The sequence below is a fragment of the Canis lupus genome, chromosome 1 (genome assembly GCF_011100685.1).
Source record: "Canis lupus familiaris isolate Mischka breed German Shepherd chromosome 1, alternate assembly UU_Cfam_GSD_1.0, whole genome shotgun sequence".
Taxonomy (NCBI): Eukaryota; Metazoa; Chordata; class Mammalia; order Carnivora; family Canidae; genus Canis; species Canis lupus.
The window spans coordinates 48983694-49006531 of record NC_049222.1 but is presented as its reverse complement, the minus strand read 5'-3'; the positions used below and the strand labels follow the sequence as shown (position 1 = coordinate 49006531).

General features: G+C 48.1%; 1 protein-coding gene and 1 pseudogene across 1 annotated transcript in view; both read right to left on the bottom strand.

Moving 5' to 3' along the window:
- The window catches only part of FNDC1 (fibronectin type III domain containing 1), a 101217-nt gene extending 87695 nt beyond the window's left edge, over positions 1-13522 (bottom strand). The window contains exon 1 of the mRNA XM_038526470.1: positions 13414-13522. Within this exon, the coding sequence (XP_038382398.1) occupies positions 13414-13522 (109 nt within the window). The remainder of the gene's footprint in view (positions 1-13413) is intronic.
- A 5798-nt stretch (positions 13523-19320) lies between these two features.
- LOC102155647 lies at positions 19321-22548 on the bottom strand (annotated as a pseudogene).
- Between the last annotated feature and the right edge of the window lie 290 nt (positions 22549-22838).

Below are 22838 nucleotides of genomic sequence, written 5' to 3'. Positions count from 1 at the left end.
TTGAAAATTCCATCCATGCAATGATGGCCCCCAAATTCACAACTCTATCCCTGGCCTTTCATTTTTTTTAAGATTTTATTTATTTGAGATAATGAGACAAAGACAGCATAAGCAGGGGGAAGGGCAGAGGGAGAGAGAGAAGCAGACTCCCCACTAAGCAGGGAGCCCATCGCGGGGTCCTCAATTCCAGGACCCCAAGATCATGACTTGAACCTAAGGCAGATGCTTATCCAACTGAGCCACCTAGGTTCCCCTGGCTTTTCCTTCAAGCTCCAGTGTGTCCAACAGTGTATGTGACATCTCCAGTGGGACCCAAAGAACATAGATGTCGGAAGGATGATATCTAATTTGAACTACTAGTTATAAAGAAGAGAACCAGGAAAAAAGTTCCATCATGGAGAACAGAAGTGGAGAGATTTATAGGAAGAAGGGAATGTCTGTTAGTGCCAAGTCCAATAAAGTCTGAGAAGAGTCCATTTTTCACCACGTGTAATTAGGACAGGTCCACCCCCACTCAAGTCCTCAAAGCAAATATGCCACCAAAGTTTCTCTCAGAAAATATCAAACGTAATTACTTCCTTTTCTACAACTAATCTCAAAGGACTGATAGGAGAATAAAATGTGAAAGAAAATTGTAAGGCACTCAACTAATGTGGGAGAAGGAAGAGCCATAGAGGGGCTGATGTCACCAATTCAAACCCAATAGAAAATGACCCAGCATGACTCCTAGCATGGGGGCTCTTGGTCAATTCTCTGTCCTCATGTGGCAAGACTGGGCTTGAGGTCTTCATTTTCCTCAACCTTAGGAAATAGTCTCTGAGTTAAATTTTAAAATCTTAAGAGTTGAAAGGAAATCTAGATAATCTAATCAACATCCCGTTTTCAATCTACCTATCAATTCTGTGCCTACAATGGTCTGCAGTAGTTTCAGTGATCAGACAGGTCTACCTAGTTCACTTCCCACACATTCCCCCATCTTCAAAGGTAAATTTCTGTGACTGTGTTCCTCAGCTGGGTGACACAGAGTTAGCATGCCAGATGCTGCCCTGGAAATACAAGTGAATAAATTCACGGGTGTATAAATAAGAAAGGCAGTGGTCTTCAATCTTCTGAGGGAAGCACTGTATGGGCACATGAAAAGAAGGGGAAGCATATCCGACATTTAATACCAACTTAGTGCTCTAACAATGAACGTGATCAGGGCTCAGAGGGGTAAGGAAAGGAAGTCTTTCTCGAGTTAGGATGAGCAGAGAACAAAGTATGACATTGGTGGGATTCAGGGAGGGCCTTTGCCGGAGACTTCACCCATGTGTGGGAGACCTTCCCTCATTTGTGGGAGACCTTCCCCCATGTATGGGAGACCAGGCCAGTGCTTTCCACAGCTTGAATTCTAAGAGGACATTTAATTGAGTCCTTTCTGTAACTTTAACCCAGCTTACCCTTTACACCTGAGAATGTTCTGAATTGCTTCCTATAATGATAACTCATTACAACTTCAGAGCATCAGCGGATCCCACAGAATTCATCCCAAAGACCCCTAAGTCAAAATCCTCGTGTTCTCCAAGAGATACATGTGATTAATCTGCTCAGACAATAGCCCATGTCTCACCTCCAAGATTTCTTTCTTCCTAGGTATTAGGGTCAAAATGTGGTGATTACGTGACTATAAAATAAAATCAGCCTGGGTCTCAGGGAAGTTGGGGAGCATAGTGTTCTCTGCCCTTCTTTTCTCTTCCCCTTGACTGTGGTTTGCTCAGCTATCTGTAGGTACCTATGTGGATTCTGAGAGTTATTAATCATAAGAAGGTTTCAATTCTCCCCATCTATCAGAAAATAATAGAAGGAAATCACTAGGTAAGGTGAAAAATGTTAAAAAGAAAGAAAAAGAAAGAAAGAAAAGAAAGAAAGAAAGAAAGAAAGAAAGAAAGAAAGAAAGAAAGAAAGAAAGAAAGAAAGAAAGAAAATAGAGCAAGGCCAGTGCATGTTACAACAGAAAAGGACATGACATTTTTTATAATATAAAGAATGTCAAAAAATTAGATATTCTATGAAGGGGAAGGCTGCCTTACCTCACCACCTAGAGGTCTCGACTAGAGACTACATTTAGATAAGAGAAAGACAGTGGTGCGTCTCAAATGTAGATGGAGTGAACATTAAAGTGTGAGGGAAAATATAGATTGAGTGAATATTAAAGTGCGGCCACCAGGCAAAGTCCTCACACTAATTTGCTGATTTCTCTTGCTAATCTTACAATTTTATGTATGTCAGTGTAAAAACATTCAGGACTTAACTCTATACCTGACAAGTAGAAGTTGATTAGAAAGTACTAGATGATCCTGTATTGCTCACATAACATTCAATGCCATAATTTATTGCTACATCAATCCCCACTTTATTATTAAGTCTTTGTATTCTATGCCTCAGAGCTTAGCATAGTCACTGGCCATAGAAGATCTGAGTTAATTACTTAATTATCTACTTTATGAATGAAGGATAGAGCCAGGCTTGATCTATGAATTAGGCCTACTGATTGTGCATAGGTCTTTGGAAATCTGGGTTGGCAGGTTGACAGTTCAGCACAGAGTACAATGCAGTGACTCATGTCTTCCTACGGCTCAACTATGGCCCACTGTTGGAAGCTGCTAGAATTCTTTCACCTACTGAAAAGGAATTGTGTTGGTAGGCATACCATATGTTGTGGGTTGAACTGTGTCTCCCCAAAAGCTATGTGGAGTGCTAATGCCCAATACCTGTGAATGTGATTTGGAAGTAGGGTTTTTGCAGTTGTAATCAAGTTAAGATGACATTATGCTTGATTAGGGTTGGCTATGATCCAGTCTGACCAATATCCTTATAAGAAGACACACAGGGATAAAACCATATGACAAGGGAGACAAGAGAATCGAGTGACACGTCTATAAGCCAGGGAACATCAAGGATTGCTGGAAACCAACAGTCGCTAAGAGGAGGCAAGGATGGATTCTTCTCTAGAGCCTTCAGACAGAGTATGACCCTGCCCTGCAGATTTCAGACTTCCAGCCTCAAAAACTATGAGAGAATAAATTTATATTGTTTAAACCCACCCAGTTTGCAGCCCTTTATATGGCAGTACTAGGAAACTAGTATCCCATGTAAATATAATTCTTCACTCCAGCTGCTTATGGACTTTCAATACAACACTCTTCAAAACTCACTGGCTGGCCTCACAGGGTTATGGTAAGAGGCAGGGCGCAACAGCAGGCTGCTGTCAGGTCATGTACATAAATATATTTAGTGTATATCACATGTGATCAACACCAAAGAAAGCACATTTAATCATTCAGCAAATATTTACTAAGCATCTACTAAGTTCCAAAGGCAGCATTCTAGGCAATGAGACTTCAGTGAATAAAACCAACAAAATGTCCTGCTCTTATGGAGCTGATTTATGGTCCAATGGAGAACAAGCAATTCTCAAATACGAAAGTAAAATAAATGAACTATCAGACGGGGCTAACGGTTGTGGAGAAAATAAAACCAGGATAAGAAGTGCTGGGGAGTAGGGGTAGGATTATACTGTTAAATTGGGGAGGAAGTGGTCATGTAAGGCCTTCTGAGATGTTGCATAAAGAATCTGAAGACAGTGAGGAAGGTACCTATAGATGCTTATGCAATGTTGTTCAGGCAAAAAAAAAAAAAAAAAACACCCCAGTAAGTGCAAAGACACCGGAGCTGGAAGGTCCCTAGCACATTAGAGAACCAGCAAGGAAGCCAAGGAATTGGAGCTGACAGTGAGGGAGGGCATGGGATAGAAGATGGTCATGTGTGGCCTTGAAAATGTTTTAGGATTTTGGTTTTTATCTAAGAGAGATGGGAAGTGACTGTGACTTCTGTGTGACATCATGCATGATGAGAATCACTGTGGCTGCAGTTTTGAGAATAGGGGGTAGGGAGAAAAGGCAGAGGCAGTGAGACCAAGGATGAGGTTCTTGCAATAATGCAGGTAAGGTGGCCTGGACCAGGGTGGCAGCAGTACTCTCCTCCTATGCCAAATTATTTACCATGACATCTCACTACATACAAAAACACTGGCAAGCTAATTGTGGTGATCTCAAGCAGAATGGGCAAAAATATTTTTTTAAAATATGCTTTTACCAATCTCAGAAGGTGACATATCATACAGTTCCATTTATATGACATTCTTGAAATGACAAAATACATAGAAGCCCACACAAGCACACAAAACTGGTAAGATGGGAATAGTCAGTATCGATGTCAGCTTCCTGATGGACACTGCACTATAGTTACACAAGGTGTCACCATTGGGAGACACCAGGTGACAGGCATGTGAGATCTCTGAGTCATTTCTTACAATTGCATGTGACTCCAACTACCTCAGAAAACACATTTTAAAATGCTGTTTTTAGGAAATAGTCTTTTATGCCTACAGTGGAGTCCAAAACCCTGACCGTATGCTTGGGGAAACAAGCACACCAAGGTAGACTCCTGATAAATGATCACGGAAAGTATGCTCAGAAACTGAGCCACGACAAACACAACAGACCACCTGGGTCTCTGTGTCCTGCTCAAAGTGTTCTGCTTTCTAGGTGGAAGCACCTGCGTGGCACCATCACGGTCGGGAGAGACTGAGCCTTCTGTGTAGGGGATTTTATTCTATAAAATGCTGCCCCACTGAGATGGTGCCACTAAGAAGGCAGTGTGCCCCCCAGCAGCAGCCCCTGGCCGGGGTCTTTAGAAGGCCACCCTCACCTGTCCTGGCTGAGCTTGCTGCTCCCCCTGACACTAGGGGTCCCTGGCCTCTCCACCTGCCCCACACTGTGGGTTCTGGTTGCGGTGACTGGCAGTGGGATTTCACTCGCAGATAAATGTGGCGTCACCCCATATTAGCCATCACTGGGCTCCCCACCCGGCTGGCTCACTGCAATGAAACCTAGTCTAGCCACAGCCTTCTGCCAAGGACCCTACAGGCTCATCCTCCTCCACGTCCACTGGCTTAAACCTACTACCTGTCCACAACATAACAGCTGTCAGACCCTGGAACCAGTGGATGCTTAGGTGGCCCTCAGAGTGGAATGTCACTATTTAGACACTAAAAGCCTGCATAAATTATACACATTGATTTCCTCATTTCCAAGTCACCCACCGCCTGCATGAACTCCTAAAATTACTCACGTGGTTTTTTTCCCTTGGAAACCGCACTGAATTCTGTCCACAGAACCACCCTCGACCCCCAAGCCATTGTATTCAGCTGTTCAGTACTCCCATCTTAACTAGAAAGTCTACCACTCTGCCCACATGTGAAGGCATGAGTCTCCCAGTAACTTGGAACCCATTCCAAAATGGCACTGTTCTAGAACATTTCAGATAGGACTGAAGGTAAAGACAGTAGTTAGGAGCTATCAGCTTGGCCTATAATGTAATGAAGAAACCCCCAAAGCCTCAAGTAAGTAAGCAGATGTCAAAGAACCCTCTCCCCACTCCTGCCTCTACTCAGTGGCTGTGCGACCTCCCACCATGAACACACGTTCAATGGCCATGGCTACTTTGGACTATGGTCCAACTCCAGGACCGTGCTGAGCTGCCTACTGCTGACCCTTCCAGTCCTGAATGTCACCATTCTCCCAGGATGTCACTTTACAAGAGCCACCAGAGAACTCATGTTTCTTCAAATGTGTCACAAGGCTCCTCGCCCCTCTGTGCCCTCACACACGACACGGTGTTCCTCCCCCTGAAATGTCCTTTCTTGCTCTCCTTCTCTAACTAATGCCCAGTCCCCTCCTCAAAGCCCAGCTCCAACATGGCTGTCCTGGATTTCCAGTCCCATCCCCACCCAGGGACTGTCCTAACGTGCACCATCCTGTGTGCACCTCCCCTCCACCTGCCTCCACCTATGCATCTGGACAGAGGGACTACGTATTGGACTTGGTCGCTGCACCGGACATACACTGATGTTGCCGATTGAATGAATGAACGGATGGATGGCCTTTAAATGGAGACTCACACAGAGTTCGAGCCAGAGGGGCCCTTAGCCGCGTCCACAGTCCCGTCCCATCCTCTCACTTTGCAGATGAGAAACAGGCCAGCCGAATTATGACCCGCCCAAGTTCACACACTGCAAATTAGCAGCTGGCTCAGGCAAAGTGAACATGGGCGGAGAGACGTGACACTATAAAATAATCTCTCAAAAGCCAATCCCAGCCTTTACTTTTTAAAAAGACTTTATTTATGTGTTCATGAAAGACAGAGAGAGGCAGAGACAGAGGCAGAGGGAGAAGCAGGCTCCATGCAGGGAGCCCGATGTGGGACTCGATCCCAGATCGCGGGATCACGACCTCAGCTGAAGGCAGACGCTCAACCGCTGAGCCACCCAGGCGTCCCAAATCCCAGCCTTTAGAGAACACTTTTTTCTGAGACGTTCCAAACACCTTAACTAATGCTATTACAGTCTTGCCACCTGTAGGAGAGGTGAGGATCTGCCAACCGCACAGATCAACAACTGATGGCTGTCACCACTGTTCCTGGATTTAAATGGTCTCCTCTAAACAAACTTGAATTCTGGGAACCTCTGGTTCCAACACAAGGCTGACAGGCTCCGTCACAAGGATCGGACGTCCTCAGAGAACCACTGCCCCGAACACTGAGGGGCTCCTGTAATTAACAGGAGCACAGAGCACCGGTCTCAAGGGCAAGTTCTAACAGGAGCCACTAAGGAACGGACGTTGCCTCCAGTGAGGATCCTGCTTATACCCAACTGCCAAATATATTTTGTAACAGGGAATGGGTTCACTGCAATTTCATCTGAAGTTAAGCCCCTACTGGAGTTCAACACGCTTCCATGCGTGACGGGATCATTTCTCAACAGCCAACGGCAGTGTTACCGGAGCATAGACCCTGGAAGGGCCTTCTGAGCAAATCAGAAAGGTTGGTGCCAGCTCCCACCGCCAGCCCAAAGAAGAAAACGGGGGAATGAAGCGAGCACCCACACAGGAGCTGGGAGAGGCTGCAGGAAGCACAGAGGATGCGGATTCAGAAGACTGGGGGGCGAATCCTGAGATACCGCGGCCTACACGGTTGACTTGGGGAAGACCAGCCAAGTCCTGTGAACCTGCTTCCCTCCTGGTGAGGGGAGGATGCTACCAACTGCACAGGTGGCGACGGAAATCAGATGACACGACATACAGAGACATGGTAAACTCCGTGACACTTTTAACTGCCGGTTAGTATTAAAAAGAAATTAAAGTGCACGCCGGGAGAACTCCATGGAAAAATGAAAAAAGAATTGTGTAGGTTAGACCATAGAGATTGTGATGCTGTTAGAATTTAATCATTTTCCCCACGCACAGGTTCCCTTGTCCTTCCCCGTCTTCCAGCTGCTGCAGCTCTGGGGGACCGGCAGAGATGCCAGGGGGTCCCCCAGCGCCCCCGCTTCAGCTTTAGGCTCCAAGCTCCTCCTCACCAAGGATCAGCTGAAAATTACTAACAAGCCTCAGTTCCACCCTGAATGCACGATCTGTCCCCGACTTACTGTCCGAAGGCAGCTTCAATGAGGAGCAAAGCTGACAAGAGGCAGGCACTAAGGGAACCCAAAGCAGATTACTAACTGCACATTTGTCCTAATTTTCTTATCTCCCGGGAAGCCGCAGCTGCTCGGCGCCCTGCAAGGAGGTCAGCGGGCGGTGGAACCGTCGCCAGCAGGCCAGCAGCGCCCTCTAAGGGCCGCGGAGCGCAAGCGCGGCCGCCCGCGGGGCCCGGAGGCAAAGGAAGGGGGACGGATGTCTTCCTCATGAGGTCACCTAACTTAGCTCAGTGGCACGAAGGAAGACACCTATTCAAAATTCCTAAATTCTAACCATCTGGCCCAACTGGAGAAATTTCCTTAATGAATAATCAATGATAACACAATTCCCAAAGATAGGATTAAATTCCTATTCTTTGCAACAAGACAAGGCTAAATTCTAGAAGGTAGGAAAAGACGTGGGCTTCTATGTTTAACCAGTACCCTCATCCAAATGCCCCATATGTGCTCCCTAAAACTGGCACAAGAAATAAGCAATACTTGTCCCTGCCCCCAGCTACCCAGCTCTCGTCAAAGGCACCTGAAGTTTCAGTTTTGGATGTATTTTAAGACAAATATTCTTTGGATTAACAAGTAAATATATGTATTTTTTCCTCTCTTTTATTTTTTTAAAGATTTATTTATTAATTTATGATAGACAGAGAGAGAGAGAGGCAGAGACATAGGAGGAGGGAGAAGCAGGCTCCATGCCGGGAGCCCGACGTGGGACTCGAACCCGGGAATCCAGGATCGCACCCTGGGCCAAAGGCAGGCGCTAAACCACTGAGCCACCCAGGTGGAGGATGGAGGATCCCTCCTCTCTTTTATTTTTATACCTTTAAATACTCTCCTCTCTATTTTCAAACTGAAAGAAGATCTCCTGATAAGAGATTTAATGATAATTTAAGAAATTCCCCCAAGTCCCCTAGGGAACAATGAAGAGAGCATTGCTCCTTAATCAGCAAAGGGTGCTGGGGTCCTTCCTGAAATGTTTGCTTCTAGACTCTCCCCCACTACCACCCTCACCCATCGGAGTAATAGAATAACAGCCCTCAATGAGGTGCACACCCCAACCCCCGGACCTGTGAATGTGTGACCTCACATGGCAAAATGGAGTTTGCAGATGTGATTGAGTGAAGGATCTGGAGATGCGGAGATTATCCTGCATTATCCCAATGGGTCCAACATAATCACAAGGGTCCTCGTCAGTGAACGAGGGAGACAGGAAGGTCAGAGTCAGAGAAGGCAATGTGTGGGTAGGAGCAGAGTGAAGGACTGCTGGCAGGGGCTGCTAGAAGAATATGGGCACCTCTAGAAGCTGGTAAAGGTAAGGATCAGATTCTCCCCAAGACCCTGCAAGAATCACAGTCCTTCATAGTAGCCCAGTGAGACCCATTTCAGACTTCTGACTTCAGAACTACATGATAATACATCTGTGTTGTCTTAAGCCACTAACTTTGTGGTAATCTGTCACAACAGTAAATAGGAAACTAATATGCCCCACACCACACTCCTCGCCTCCTCCCCTGCCTGTTTTCCAGGGAATGGGCCTCTATGACTTAACTAGAGATATGAATGGCCCTGGTAAGACGTACTGATAATGCTCTGGAACCGTCTGGTGATAACTTGCCAAGGACAGGAATTGTCACTCTGTAATTCTATTACAGCCTCTGATTCCACGGTTACAAATTATATGCTCAGTTGGTGAATTAAACAGTTCTCCCATCTGGGTGGGCTCCAGTGCACAAGATAAAAGGTAAGGGTATAGTCACCCTCTCTTCTCAAAGAGGACAGAAGTAGGAGGGAAACCCTACAGAGCTGGGTGCAGGCTGGGCCACAGGAAAGCCCCTGAGGACTTCTAGAGATGGAAGGAATCTTTCCATTCACTCAGACTAGTGGAGACTGACCAGCTGGCCCAAGGCTGGCCCCACAGCTTGTGAATGACAGTCCTGAGACTCAGAGCCAGGCATCCTGAGGGTGGCCCTACTTCCCCTCTATGCCAGTGGTTATCAACCTTCCTGCTCTCTGGATTCCTTCCTACTCTTAAATGAATGAGGAGCTCACAGAGGTTACATTTAGGTGGGTTTTATCTGCTGTTATCTACCGACCAGAAATGTAAACTAGGCACAAGTTCCTATGTGTATGTTATGCCATTTTAAAATAGCAGCAGTAAGTCACTTCACATTGACATGAAAAATCAGCATTTCCTAAAACAAGAAGAAATTGAAAAGTGGCAGTGTTTGGCACATCTCTTCAATAGGAGACAGCAGGATCTCCTCTCGCTTATGCCTTCAGTCTATTGCTATATGTTGCTGTGATTGAAATAACTGAAGAGGATGTTGGCCGGCAAGATGGCGGAAGAGTAGGGTCCCCAGATCACCTGTCCCCACAAAATTACCTAGATAACCTTCAAATCATCCTGAAAATCTATGAATTCGGCCTGAGATTTAATGAAATAACTGAAGAAAATGCAGCCTCACACAGGTCTGTAGTTGGAAAAGTGTTTTGACAGCCTTAGGAATAATTTTGGAAAAGCTTTGCTACTACACCAAAACTCATCAAGTAGCAGCTTCTGAAAGGTTAGTTGTGATGTAGAATCTGCAACCACATAAAGAATTTTTCACACTTGTTACATGAAAAACCCACTGGGTCATCTTGCACTTTGGCTGGATCTTTTAGCCAGGCAAGACTTGATAACATTATGCCTTGGTCACTTGGAAGGAATTGACTGGCTCACTTGGTTATGCAGGTCATCTAAATGCTGACACACTTTTACATGACAATATTTAAAACATCACATTCATTTGTCTCACCACCGATATTTGTTAGAAAAGTTTTTAAGCACTGGGCAGCTTTCAAATGATGTTGGAGATGATTTGGCAAAATTCTAATTTTCATCTGAAGGCTCAAATTGTATCACTGGCAAGACATACCATCAGTTGTTTTACTAAAAGTGGCAGGCCCCTTGTTCATTTTTGAAAAGATGTCTGCCAAATACCCAAGTTTGTCTATGGTCATTCTTTCTGATAAATACGGTGCATCATGAGAAAAGAAGCTACTTCGGTTCACAACTGAAATTATCACACAAGAGCTTTTCCTCAGGATTATCAGGATTTCCCTCAGGATTTTTCTTTAGGATTGCCACAGAACTTGGGCAGCCCATAGATGTATTTTATGTCTCTTTCCTATTCCTTCACACAGAATATTAAAACAACGTGTATTCAAGGGTAGAGATTTGGTACAATTAATAACTTTTACTGTTGCATCAGGACATTCTTAATTGAAACTGGCATATCTTTTCTTCACTTCAATGACTACTAGATCATTATGGTGCCAATGCCTCAATTCACCCTAAGCACCAGTAGTTTCACCCACCAAACTTTTCTCCCTTGCTGCAAACATCAATACTGTAAAAAAAAAAAAAAAAAAAAAAAAAAAAAAGGCAAATGGCATCTTAGTATTACTTTTAAAATAGTTTTGGCCTTGCAAATTCCCTGAAAGGATATTTAAGTTTCAAAGAAAAAAATTAAGGCCACCATAACCACCCAAAGATAACTGCTAGAAATGTATGTGAGTGTGCGTGTCCTTCCATTTTTAGAGACATGTATCCTATCGGACTGGCAAGTGCCACCATAATTTCAATGGTCGCCTAGTAGTTTTTTGTAGGGATGGCATCACTTGCTTATTTTGTTTTGTTTTAATTGACCACCAAGGTAAAGGGTTTACTTAGATCTTTAATATGCCCTGCAAATCTCCTCTGTTTTAAGGCAAGTCCCTCTGAGCTGTGGTGGCCTGCCATTTAAAGTGGCTCTGGGTGCTTTCATTATAGGGATTCTGGCCCCCAAAGGTCTGGGGGTGAAGGGTAGGGGAGGGCTTGACTTGAGCAATTTTCTGGGCCCATGCATTCATTCAGCCAGAGAAGGAGCGCTGTGCCCATGGCCTTGCTGTCAGACCCAGAGTACAGTCTGGAGCAGTGACTGTAGCTATATACGGCAGGACAGGCAGGACGCCTTCCAGGGGAACAGATGAAATAAATTATGTGCCCCATGATTTCTTTCACAGCACCGGGGAGCTATCTGCAGATTCTGTTTCTTTCCTTCTATTATTTCATTTAAAGGCAGTAGATATTCATTTCGAAATGTGCTTGTCCATTTCTAGTCTGATCATCATTTTACTGCAAATCCCACGTCAACACAGTAGAGAGAAGTGCCAGCAAGCATTCCAGCTCCCACATTCCACAGCTCAGTGGATTTACAGAGCAGAAGGCAAGAGAAGGAATAGCAGGGAACATGGCAACATTTCGGGAGCTACCTCAAAGAACCCTGACTCCAGGCACACTCAGATGTAACCCATTGGGCAGGTGGCAGTGGAATCTAGCAGGAATGAAGCTGGAATCATCCTGAAGCCAGTTTAGCATTACTTCCAGTTCCAGCCCACTTTCTGAAACAAAAACTCTTTCAACATTCAGAAATTTTAATTTCGGGGGGGGGGGGGAGGAGGAAGGCATGGATTGTAGATGGGGAAGTTGAAAGGCTTTTAAAAAGCTTTATTCTTGTTAACTGCTGCACCCAAGTATTCAGCGAATGCTTTCCTAGAGATTGCTAACAGAGGAACACAAAACCTACCAGTGGCACCACCTTGGCACCCCAGCATGGGCACAAACCCGCCCCGAGTGTTAATGCAGGATGCACCCACCAAAAAGAACTGCAAGACAACGTGGCCTCCCTCCAACTTGCCCTCATTTCCCTCCTATACAAGGGCAATCAGGACACGAAATAGCATCAGAGAGCAAGTAGCCTCCCTTGGAATCACATCTGAATTTTTATAACCCAGCTGGGAGTGAATACTATCAACAAAAATGTGGACTTCTTGGATTCCTACAAACTGATGGCATAAATAAAAGCCACACCGTTTCAAGTGTGAAAAAATGCCCGCACAGGAGGCGGGAGCAAGGGGGCCGCGCCACCAAAGGCTTAGGGATGAAAAACCCCACCGCAAACTTAACTCTCTGCGGGAAACGTTCACCAAATCGGACACCAGCACGCTGGCATTTTCTGAAAAGCGCTGCTCACATTTCAGCCCCGAAAGCAAGCGTCCATCCCACCTCCAGTCAGTCTCTCGGGAAAGGGAGAGAACCCCAGGTGGGTTCTCCCACAACGCACCTCCCCCCCCCAAGACCCACGTCCTCTCCGAGCCGCCAAGTTGCCACCGGGAGGTACTGGCCGCTGATGCTCGGGCGCCGGGGTACCCGCCCCCCCTCCCCGGGGCCGCTCGCAGCCTTCCATCCCCGAGGGCTTCTAGAAGAGTCCTGCTTCCCTGCCTCCCCGCCTCCCTTCGGGTCCCCCGACTGCCACTTTCCATCAGGCATCCCTGCCTCGGGGCAGGTGAGCTGGAGAAGGATGCAGACGGCAAAGGAATACATCACCCCCACCTCCACCGCAACGCCCAAGGGCGGCTTGGCTTTTCTTTTCTTTTCTTTTCTTTCTCTCTATTTCTTTCTATTTCTTTTCTTTTCTTTTCTTTTCTTTATGTTTGTTCCTTTGTCCGAATCTCTCCGGGAAGCTGGACTCGAGTGTCCGGATTCCGGATTCCGGGGCGTTGGACGGCAAGGTTGAAACCAGGGCGCTGAGCTCCCGGGCTCCCAGACCCGCGGCCCCCGCCCCCGCCGCCCGCCGCCCGCCGCCCCCGCCCCGACCCGCGAGGGAGGAGGACGCACAGGTTGGCGACACGACGCGCACAGCACAGCGCGGGACGGCGGTCCCCGGAGCGACAGGCAGGGTGAGGGTGCACGGAGGGCGCGCAGGGAAGCGGCGGGGAGGCGCGGAGAGCCGGGCAGCGGCGCCCGGGGCTGCGCGTACCTGGAGCCCCCGCCGGGGACACGACGGGCAGCAGCGCCGCCAGGAGCAGCAGCGCCGCCCAGGGCAGCGGGCACCGCGCGCGCGGAGCCGCCCCGGCCTCGGGCGCCATCGGGAGCCCGGGGTGCGCGGCGGGCGGGCTGGCGGGTGGGCGCGGGGCGGGCGTGGGGAGCGCGAGGCGCCGCCGTCGGCCCCGCCGTCCGAGTGCGGGTGCGCGCTCTGCGCCCTGCCCGCGGCGCCCTGGCCCCCGCGCGGAGCTCTCCGCCCGCGCTCCGGCCGCCGCGCTGCGGACTGAGACCCCGGGCCGCCCGCCGCGCCTTTTAGCCGCGAGCGGGCGCCCCCTGCCGGCGGCGGCACCGGGAGGCGGCGGGCCCGGGCGGGCGGGGCACCGGGGGCGCGTCCCGGCTCCGGGGGCCCGAGCTCTCCGGAACCCCGCCTGGGGGATCCGAACCTTCGGGGATCGCGGAGCGGGGGCGAAGCGGCTTGGGAAGTTCCTCGCATCGTCTAACCTGTCTCACTTGCTGCCTCCGGGAATTGGCTCCTCGCGTCGGATCGCTGCGGAGCCCGAGTGCCCGGGGGTCCCTTCAATAGATACCCCTGGTCCCAACGCTGGGGACCGGAGCCGGGTCCGTCCCTCTGCGCGCTGCGGCCTCTCCCGCGGCTCGCCCCGGCCTCCCACCCCCGCGCCCGGGAAGGGGCGCTGCGGGCCGTGGACACCGCGGGCCCTGGCTGCGGAGGGAGCGCAGCAGCTCGTCTCAGAGGAATCGTGTTGAAGAACGGGAAGCCTCCAGCCCGGGACTGGACTGGCCTTGCTTCCTCCAGTATCCGCGGTGCTAACGCCGCTCACCTGCGGGTCCGCCCCTGCCCTCGGAAGCCTCGCCGCCCTCCAGGCGGGCCGGGAGCGCCCCCAGAGGCCGCCAGGACACCTGCGCCGCGGGGCCCACGCTGGGCGCCAGCGCAAACCTGATCCGCTCAGGCTCAGCGCCTACCCCTGGCTCAGGTCTCCATCGGGACACCCCAAAACTTGACCAGATTAATTCCCTTGTGCTCAGTCGGAGTGGGATTTCCATCCCATATAACCACTGAGTCCTGACCGGCAAGTACATCCTTCCTCGTGAAATGCACGTGCATGCCCCCGCCTCTCCACTCCGCCAGGGGCTGAGATGTTAAATGAACTCCCTGACATTTATAAGCCCAGATGCTGATTTGATTGCAAATTTGAGAGTGCGTTTCACTTTAAAGTCCTAAAAGGAAACTTCATACTTGAGGTTTAAAATATCTAAAAAAAAAGAAAAAGAAAGAAAGAAAGAAAAGAAAAGAAAAAGGAAAAAAGAAAAAGAAAAAAAAAAACACAAATACAAAAAATGGGGGGAAAAAAGACCTAAAAAAAAATCTGACCCAAAGTCATAAATCTCTATCCTCAGTGTGACCACCTCAAAAATACAAGCTCTCTGAAGTATTCTTCTCCTCTATTTTTCTATTGTCCTGATAGACTTTCCTACTTTCTCCACACAATTTCTTAAACTCCTGGTTGTTGCTTCTATGTTGTTTATCAAAACAAAACAGAATGGATATCACTCTCAGGCCAAACAGATCATCAGCTATTTGGTTGTGACCCTTTCCCAGCCAGCCTCCTAGTTATTTCTCTGGCTTATTTCTAGCTGTATGAATCTGTCCATTTCCACATCACTATGTCTGGTCCTAGTTATTTTAAAAATAACCATACATTCAAAGAGTTCAACACTCTCCATACACATTGTCATGGCATTCCAATGTGGCTGGCGGGTAGATTACAATGCTCTTCTCATGTGGGTAAGGGGAAACCAAGTTCCAATCCCCATCCAGTCTACACCCCAGTATAGTTCTGAAAGTGCGTGTCTCATACCACCATTTGACATCAAATCTGGTTCCAGCTTCAGTTTGACTCATATGGCTCTTTAATTTCCTTTTTTAAGCAGCACACTTGAATATACCTATATGGTGTGACAGGAGTAGGACATGATACAATCCCCATTCCACAATGGTGATGGGTACACAGCTTTTTTAAAAATATTTTATTTATTTATTCATGAGAGACACAGAGAGAGTAAGAGACATAGGCAGAGGAAGAAGCAGGCTCCCTGCGGGGTGCCTAATGTGAGACTCAATCCCAGGACTCCGGGATCACGACCTCAGCCAAAGGCAGATGCTCAACACCTGAGCCACCCATGTGCCCCAGGCACATAGCTTTTAAAAGACTCTCCATGGTACAGAATGAAAGGGAGGGAGTACCCACAGCCCTTGCAATGACTGGGTTTTTTGCTGATCCAGGCACAACACAGCTGGAGAATGGATGCCATAAACAGAGGAGAAGGGACAAAGAAAAAAAAGGGGGGTGGGTAGGCGACTAGACTTCAGTTTGACATGAGGAGGGAAGATGGAGATTGCTTCTAACCAGCAATAAAATAAAATAATGCTCTACCAAACTTTTCTGGAGGAGTATCTATTTTGTTCTGATTCCCACAACAATCTTAGAGGCAGTACTCTGCTCTGACAAAGAGAAAATCAAGCCTCTGAGAGCTTAGCTTGTGTGGCTTGTCCAACCCATGCTAGTGACAGGTAAGGGCGACAGTCCCACCCTCCATCTGACTCTAGATGCACATCTTTTCCACGACACCATGGCACCTCCAGATGTCTCCCATGAGATTTTCAGCAAAAGCATCAGGATCGAAGCAGACAGTACAAGTAAAAGTATGTTTTACACGCCCCAGGTCCAGTACAGATTTATCAGAGACAACCTCTTTATCATCCAAATGGTGAGTAATTCTTGTTAGCAAACAATTGCACAATGATGTCACATTCACCTTCTTGAGGTTTGGAAGATGCAAGAGAGAGGGGTGGTTACATGTCCATAAATCCATCATTGCCTGAAACATGCTTCCTCTGGGCAGAAGTTCTGATTAGTTTCCACTGCGAAGCGGTGCCAAAGCAAGTTCTCTTTTGTGCAAATATACTAAGAATTAGTAGAACAAAAAGGATTAAGATGTCCGATACATGACCTAGCCTATGAATTGTGAAGATTCTGAGAATGTTTTGATTGCTGGAATAGGAAAGCCCACAGACCTCACCGTAAGTTTCTGTCTAGGGTCCCGGCCATTAGACAAAGATACTGTAAATGGAAGCAGCTAGATATTCCAGTTGATCACCTACCACTTGTCAATGGGCAGAGGACTCGGGCTAGATCAAGAGAAATCATCCATTAATCTATTCTTTTATATGACCTTCGTTGAACAGCTGTTTTTGCATCAAGCAGTGTGTTAGAATCTAGGGATGAAAGGTGACTGAGGCTCAGGCCGCCCCTGGCCTCAAAGAGCTTACAGTCAAAGTGAGATCGAAACACACACACAAAAATTACAATCCGGAGCATCGTGCTATTTAGGCCGTAAGGCTACAGGCATCGTTCTAAATGCCGCCTATCTCTTCTCTGACTTTATTCTCTTTCTTTTCCCAAGCAGGTCTTTTACCTTCCTTGTGTCTTCTGTAGGCAGACATCACTCAGGATACACTCACTCTAATCCAGCAGAACTAATAAGTCTAGTTTGGGGAGAAGGCTTTAGTAAGCCAGAGTACAACAGAAGCTCAAAATCTTGAGCTTCAAGCACCAGTCTTCAAGTCACAGGTGGCAGTTTGAGAAGCTGGCTCAGGCACTAGGCCAGCAAAACACTCCTGGCCTGGCCCGGCCTCCTGTCGAGAGCAGAACAGGGCTGCAGTTCCGTGGGTACTACAGAGGCACAGGCCGCAGAGCTGCCATGCACAGAGCATGTCACACCAGCCACACATGCCTCAGATCCCATGTGTGTAGGTAGGTACTCGTGCTCAAAACTATTTCTGCAGTAAGCCTTTACTGAGCTCCTACTGCATACCCGGACTATATTCAGGGGCACAGACCTGAGGTCACCTCTGAAATGTCACGGACCAGCTGACAGCTGACAGGGGTTTTGCCATCAGCAGCCCAGCGGGCTACCCCTGGGTGAGGCACAGAAAGGCCCAGGATGATCCAGATGCCCAGCAAGACCCTTCTGTCCCCAGGAACACACACCTCTAGCTTGTAGTATTATACTACCCTGCATGACAGGCCTGGAGAAGGTGATGAAGAACAGACCCCCACCCTCTTTCCTCCTGGGTGGCACCCTCTGTCATACTGCTGACCCCGGCACACAGTACCCATGGGCACTGTGCCAACTCCCCCCACACCTGCACCACCAAACCTGTCTTCAAGGACGTTCTTGTACCTCCTTCTAGCTGAAGTGTAAGTGACTGAGATGGCTTCAGATACTCTTAACTATAAGCATGTGGTGCTTTTCAACTCACAAGGCATGATCTCGTTCACCTTCACAAACGATGAAGGAAGAAGACACACTATTATGCCCATTTTACAGAGGTATAAACTGAGGCTATCCCCCCAGCCCATGTATATACTGTTAGTAAGCGGCAGAGCCAAAGGGCAAATCGTGATACTCCCTTTGTAAACTCAGCGCTCTCTGCGTTTTAGGCCAGTCCAAAGAACACTTCTGTGAGTTACCAGCAATAAACATCAAGGGGGGCATTTCAGACCGAGCCTCTTTTATTTACACTTTAGAAAAGGCACCATTTTTTTTGCATCAGCTTTATTTTTTTTTATTTTATTTTTTATTATTTTGTGTTTTTATTTTTATTTATTTTTTTTGGAGCTTATTATTTTTTTTATTGGAGTTCAATTTGCCAACATAGAGCATAACACCCAGTGCTCATCCTGCCAAGTGCCCCCCTCAGTGCCCATCACCCAGTCACCCCAACCCCCCGCCCACCTCCCCTTCCACTACCCTTTGTTCATTTCCCAGAGTTAGGTGTCTCTCATGTTTTGTCACCCTCGCTGATATTTTCACTCATTTTCTCTCCTTTCCCTTTATTCCCTTTCACTAATTTTTATATACCCCAAATTAATGAGACCATATAATGTTTGTCCTTTTCCGATGGAACAGAATAGAGAATCCAGAAGTGGACCCTTAACTTTATGATCAACTAATATTCGACAAAGCAGGAAAGACTATCCACTGGAAAAAAGTCTCTTCAATAAATGGTGCTGGGAAAAATGGACATACACATGCAGAAGAATGAAACTAGACCCTTCTCTTATACCATACACAAAGATAAACTCAAAATGGATGAAAGATCTAAATGTGAGACAAGATTCCATCAAAATCCTAGAGGACAACACAGGCAACACCCTTTTTGATCTTGGCCACAGCAACTTCTCGCAAGATACATCCATGAAGGCAAGAGAAACAAAAGCAAACATGAATTATTGGGACTTCATCAAGATAAGAAGCTTTTGCACAGCAAAGGATACAGTCAACAAAACTAAAAGACGACCTACAGAATGGGAGAAGGTATTTGCAAATGACATATCAGATAAAGGGCTAGTATCCAAGATCTATAAAGAACTTATGAAACTCAACAGCAAAGAAACAAATAATCCAATCATGAAATGGGCAAAAGACATGAAGAGAAATCTCACAGAGGAAGACACAGACATGGCCAACACGCACATGAGAAAATGCTCCGCATCACTTGCCATCAGGGAAATACAAATCAAAACCACAATGAGATACCACCTCACACCAGTGAGAATGGGGAAAATTAACAAGGCAGGAAACCACAAATGTTGGAGAGGATGCGGAGAAAAGGGAACCCTCTTGCACTGTTGGTGGGAATGTGAACTGGTGCAGCCACTCTAGAAAACTGTGTGGAGGTTCCTCAAAGAGTTAAAAATAGACCTGCCCTATGACCCAGCAATTGCACTTCTGGGGATTTACCCCAAAGATACAGATGCAATGAAACGTCGGGACACCTGCACCCCGATGTTTATAGCAGCAATGTCCACAATAGCCAAACTGTGGAAGGAGCCTCGGTGTCCATCGAAAGATGAATGGATAAAGCTGTGGTCTATGTATACAATGGAATATTAGCCATTTGCATCAGCTTTATCACCAACTCTTTCAGCCACATTTGAGAAGCAAAGGAAGCCCATTTCTTCCTACATCCTTGAGGATCTGCACAGAAGTGGCACCCAAAAAGAAATTTTCCATGATTTTGTACCATTCAAATCAACATGCTTCTCTAATATAATTCATGAGCTATACTCAGTAATTATGTATACGATGTTCTTGAAAAGAAAAGGTGCAGTTGAGCTATTTCATGGGTTATATCCATCCCAGGAAGGAACCTCCATCCTCTGCTCTGGCTTCAAGCAGCAGCAGCCCCACAACCTCTTCCTCCTTCTAGAAGCATCCTTTCCTTGGCCCCCGACACTCAGGATTGTCCTGGCTTCTCTGCCTCTCCTATACAAAGTCTCCATCTTCTTTGCTTTCAGGGCCTTTCCGGCTCTCCATCTCTTCTCTCAGTGGAAGAACCCCCCCCCCATCCCCGGGGGCTCCTGCTGCAATAACCATGCCCCCAGGCCACCAACCCTCCCTTGGTCCCCGAGTTACCAAGTCACTGTGATGCTGCCCACCACAGGGCTTTTGCACCAGCTGATCCTTTTCCCCCACTCCTTTCTGCCTTCCTTCTTATCCTTCAGGTCCTATCAAGGTCCCCCAGACCCCTGCAGGCTGGCAAAGTGCCTCCTGCCTACCCACTCGAAGCACCATATGACTTTCCTTTATGAGCCCTTCTCACAGCTGCATGTTTGCACTTCTCTGGGTGTTTATCCATAGTGCTTGACTGGAAGCCCCAGTAGGCCAGAGGCCATGCCTGGTTTCGCTCCCCTGTAGCCCAGCACTGGCATGTGACCTGACTCACACAGGGCACAGTAAACACCAGTTGAGTGCACATTAGCTGGGGGACGTCCTGAATTCAGTAGCACCAGGTTGGTAGAATGGGCATCTGCAGGAAGGAAGTGGAAGCTTGGACCTCTGTCCCTGCCACTCCACTCCTGCTCAAATCCTGACTGTACTGGACACCTTCCATGCCTAACTAGAGAGTCATTGTATCAGCAGACAGATGTCCTCACTGTCTGAGAGACACTCCTGCAAGCACAACTTAGAAAAACTAGGTTTCCTGGGGTGCCTGGGTGGCTCAGTCAGTTAAGCATCGACTCTTTTTTTTTTTTTTCCCTGCAGCACTTTATTTTCCTCACACAATGACGCGTTGCTGGGACCTAATGTTCTCACATGACAGTAGAAAACCAAAATTTGTTGTCATCTCTTAAAGAATTGAGAATTGTGTACAAAAACCTTACATAAATTAAAAGGATGGATAAATTTACAGTAGTAAATGCAAACCGTTTTCCAACTCAAGGCAATTAACCACCCACGGTGTTCTGGCAGGAAAACATCAGATCGGACAGGAAAGTGGGTCCTAAGGCTCAGACCTTCCCAACCCTGTTAGACCGGCAAGACAGAAATGACAACTGGCTCAGACTCTTGTCAGGCTCTAGAGAAATCCTGGAATAGGGGGCTCTTACATGTGAATACCCTGCACAGATCAAGAACCCGATGGTCTTGCACATTCTCCAAATCAGTAGATTTCTCTCCCATAAACACATTCTCAACCTCAGCCATGAAGTGACTGAGCCGCATGTGCTAAGGCTAAAGGGTTTAAATCAAAGATATGTACAGGGTATTAAACATATACCAAGGGAACAGTTAAGTTGGATACAAGGTCAAGATCAGCAACAAGTTCTACAATCCAGTGCTGATATCAGATACAAGCTTCAAGGACAAATTTCTTTTCAAAGGCTTCTTCCAGTTTCACGAGGCTAGCATGAGGTGTATACACTTGCCAGGGCAAACTTATACTTCGGAATTCACTCACGCAGCAAATGCTACACATCTGCGCCCAGTCCATTTAGAAGCATTTGCAGTGGACGATGGAGGGGCCCGACTCATCATACTCCTGCTTCTGAGCCACACCTGCTGGAAGGTGGACAGCGAGGCCAGCCTGGAGCCTCCGATCCACGCGGAGTACTTGCGTTTGGGAGGAGCAATAATCTTGATCTTCATCGTGCTGGGGGCCAGGGCTGTGATCCCCTTCTGCATCCCATCGGCGATGCCGGGGTACATGGTGGTTCCACCAGACAGCACCGTGTTGGCATAAAGGTCCTCCCAGATTGCCACATCACACTTCACGATGGAGTTGAAGGTGGTCTCGTGAATGCCGCAGGACTCCACACCCGGGAAGGAAGCTGGAAGAGCACCTCTGGGAAGCAGAACCGCTGGACGGTGATCACCTGCCCCTCGGGCAGCTCCTAGCTCTTCTCCAGGGAGGACGAGGACGCAGCCGTGGCCACCTCCTGCTCGAAGTCCAGGGCAACGCAGCAGAGCTTCTCCTTAATGTCACGCACGATCTCCTGCTCGGCAGCGGTGGTGAAGCTGTAGCCACGCTCGGTGAGGATTGTCATGAGGTGGTGGGCCAGGCCGCGGCCAGCCAGGTCCAGACGCAGGACGGCGTGGGGCGAGGCGTACCCCTCGTCGATGGGCAGTGTGGGTGATGCCATCCCCAGAGTCCATGACGATACCAGTGGTGCGGCCAGAGGCGTACAGGGAGAGCACAGCCTAGATGGCCACGTACATGGCTGAGGTGTTGAACGTCTCGAACATGATCTGAGTCATCTTCTCATGGTTGGCCTTGGGGTTCGGGGGGGCTTCGGTCAGCAGCACGGGGTGCTCCTCAGAGGCCACGTGCAGCTCATTGTAGAAGGTGTGGTGCCAGGTCTTTTCCACGTCATCCCAGTTGGTGACGATGTCATGCTCGATGGGGTACCTGAGGGTCAGGATGCCCTGCTTGGTCAGGGCCTCATCACCCACGTAAGAGTCCTTCTGGCCCATGCTCACCATCATGCCCTAGGGCTGGGGTCGCCCGATGATGGATGGGAACACAGCTCGGGGGCGCCATCCCCGGCGAAGCCCGCCCTGCACATGCAGAGCCACTGTCGAGAGCGGCGATCTCCTCTTCACGGCGATGGGCAGAGGTGGGGTCATGGTCAAGGAGAGCAAGCAGCGAGTGAGGAGCATCCGACTCTTGATCTCAGCTCACGTCATGATCTCAGGGTTGTGGGCATGAGACTGAGCCCTGCATCCGGCTCTGCACTGCGTGTAGAACCTGCTTAAGATTTTCTGTCTCCTGGGACGCCTGGATGGCTCCGCGGGTTGAGCGTCTGCCCTGGGCTCGGGTCCTGATCCCAGGATGGGGATCAAGTCTTGCATCAGGCTCCTTGGGGGGGGGGGGGGGAGTCTGCTTCTGTCTCTGGCTGCTCTCTGTGTGTGTTTCTCATGAATAAATAAAATCTTTAAAAAAAAAAAAAAGATTTTCTCTCTCCTTTCTCTCTGCCCTTCTCTACCTTATGTCTCTCTCAAAAAAAAAATCTAGATTTCCCATCTTGGACAATCAGTGCCATGAGTTTATTAATT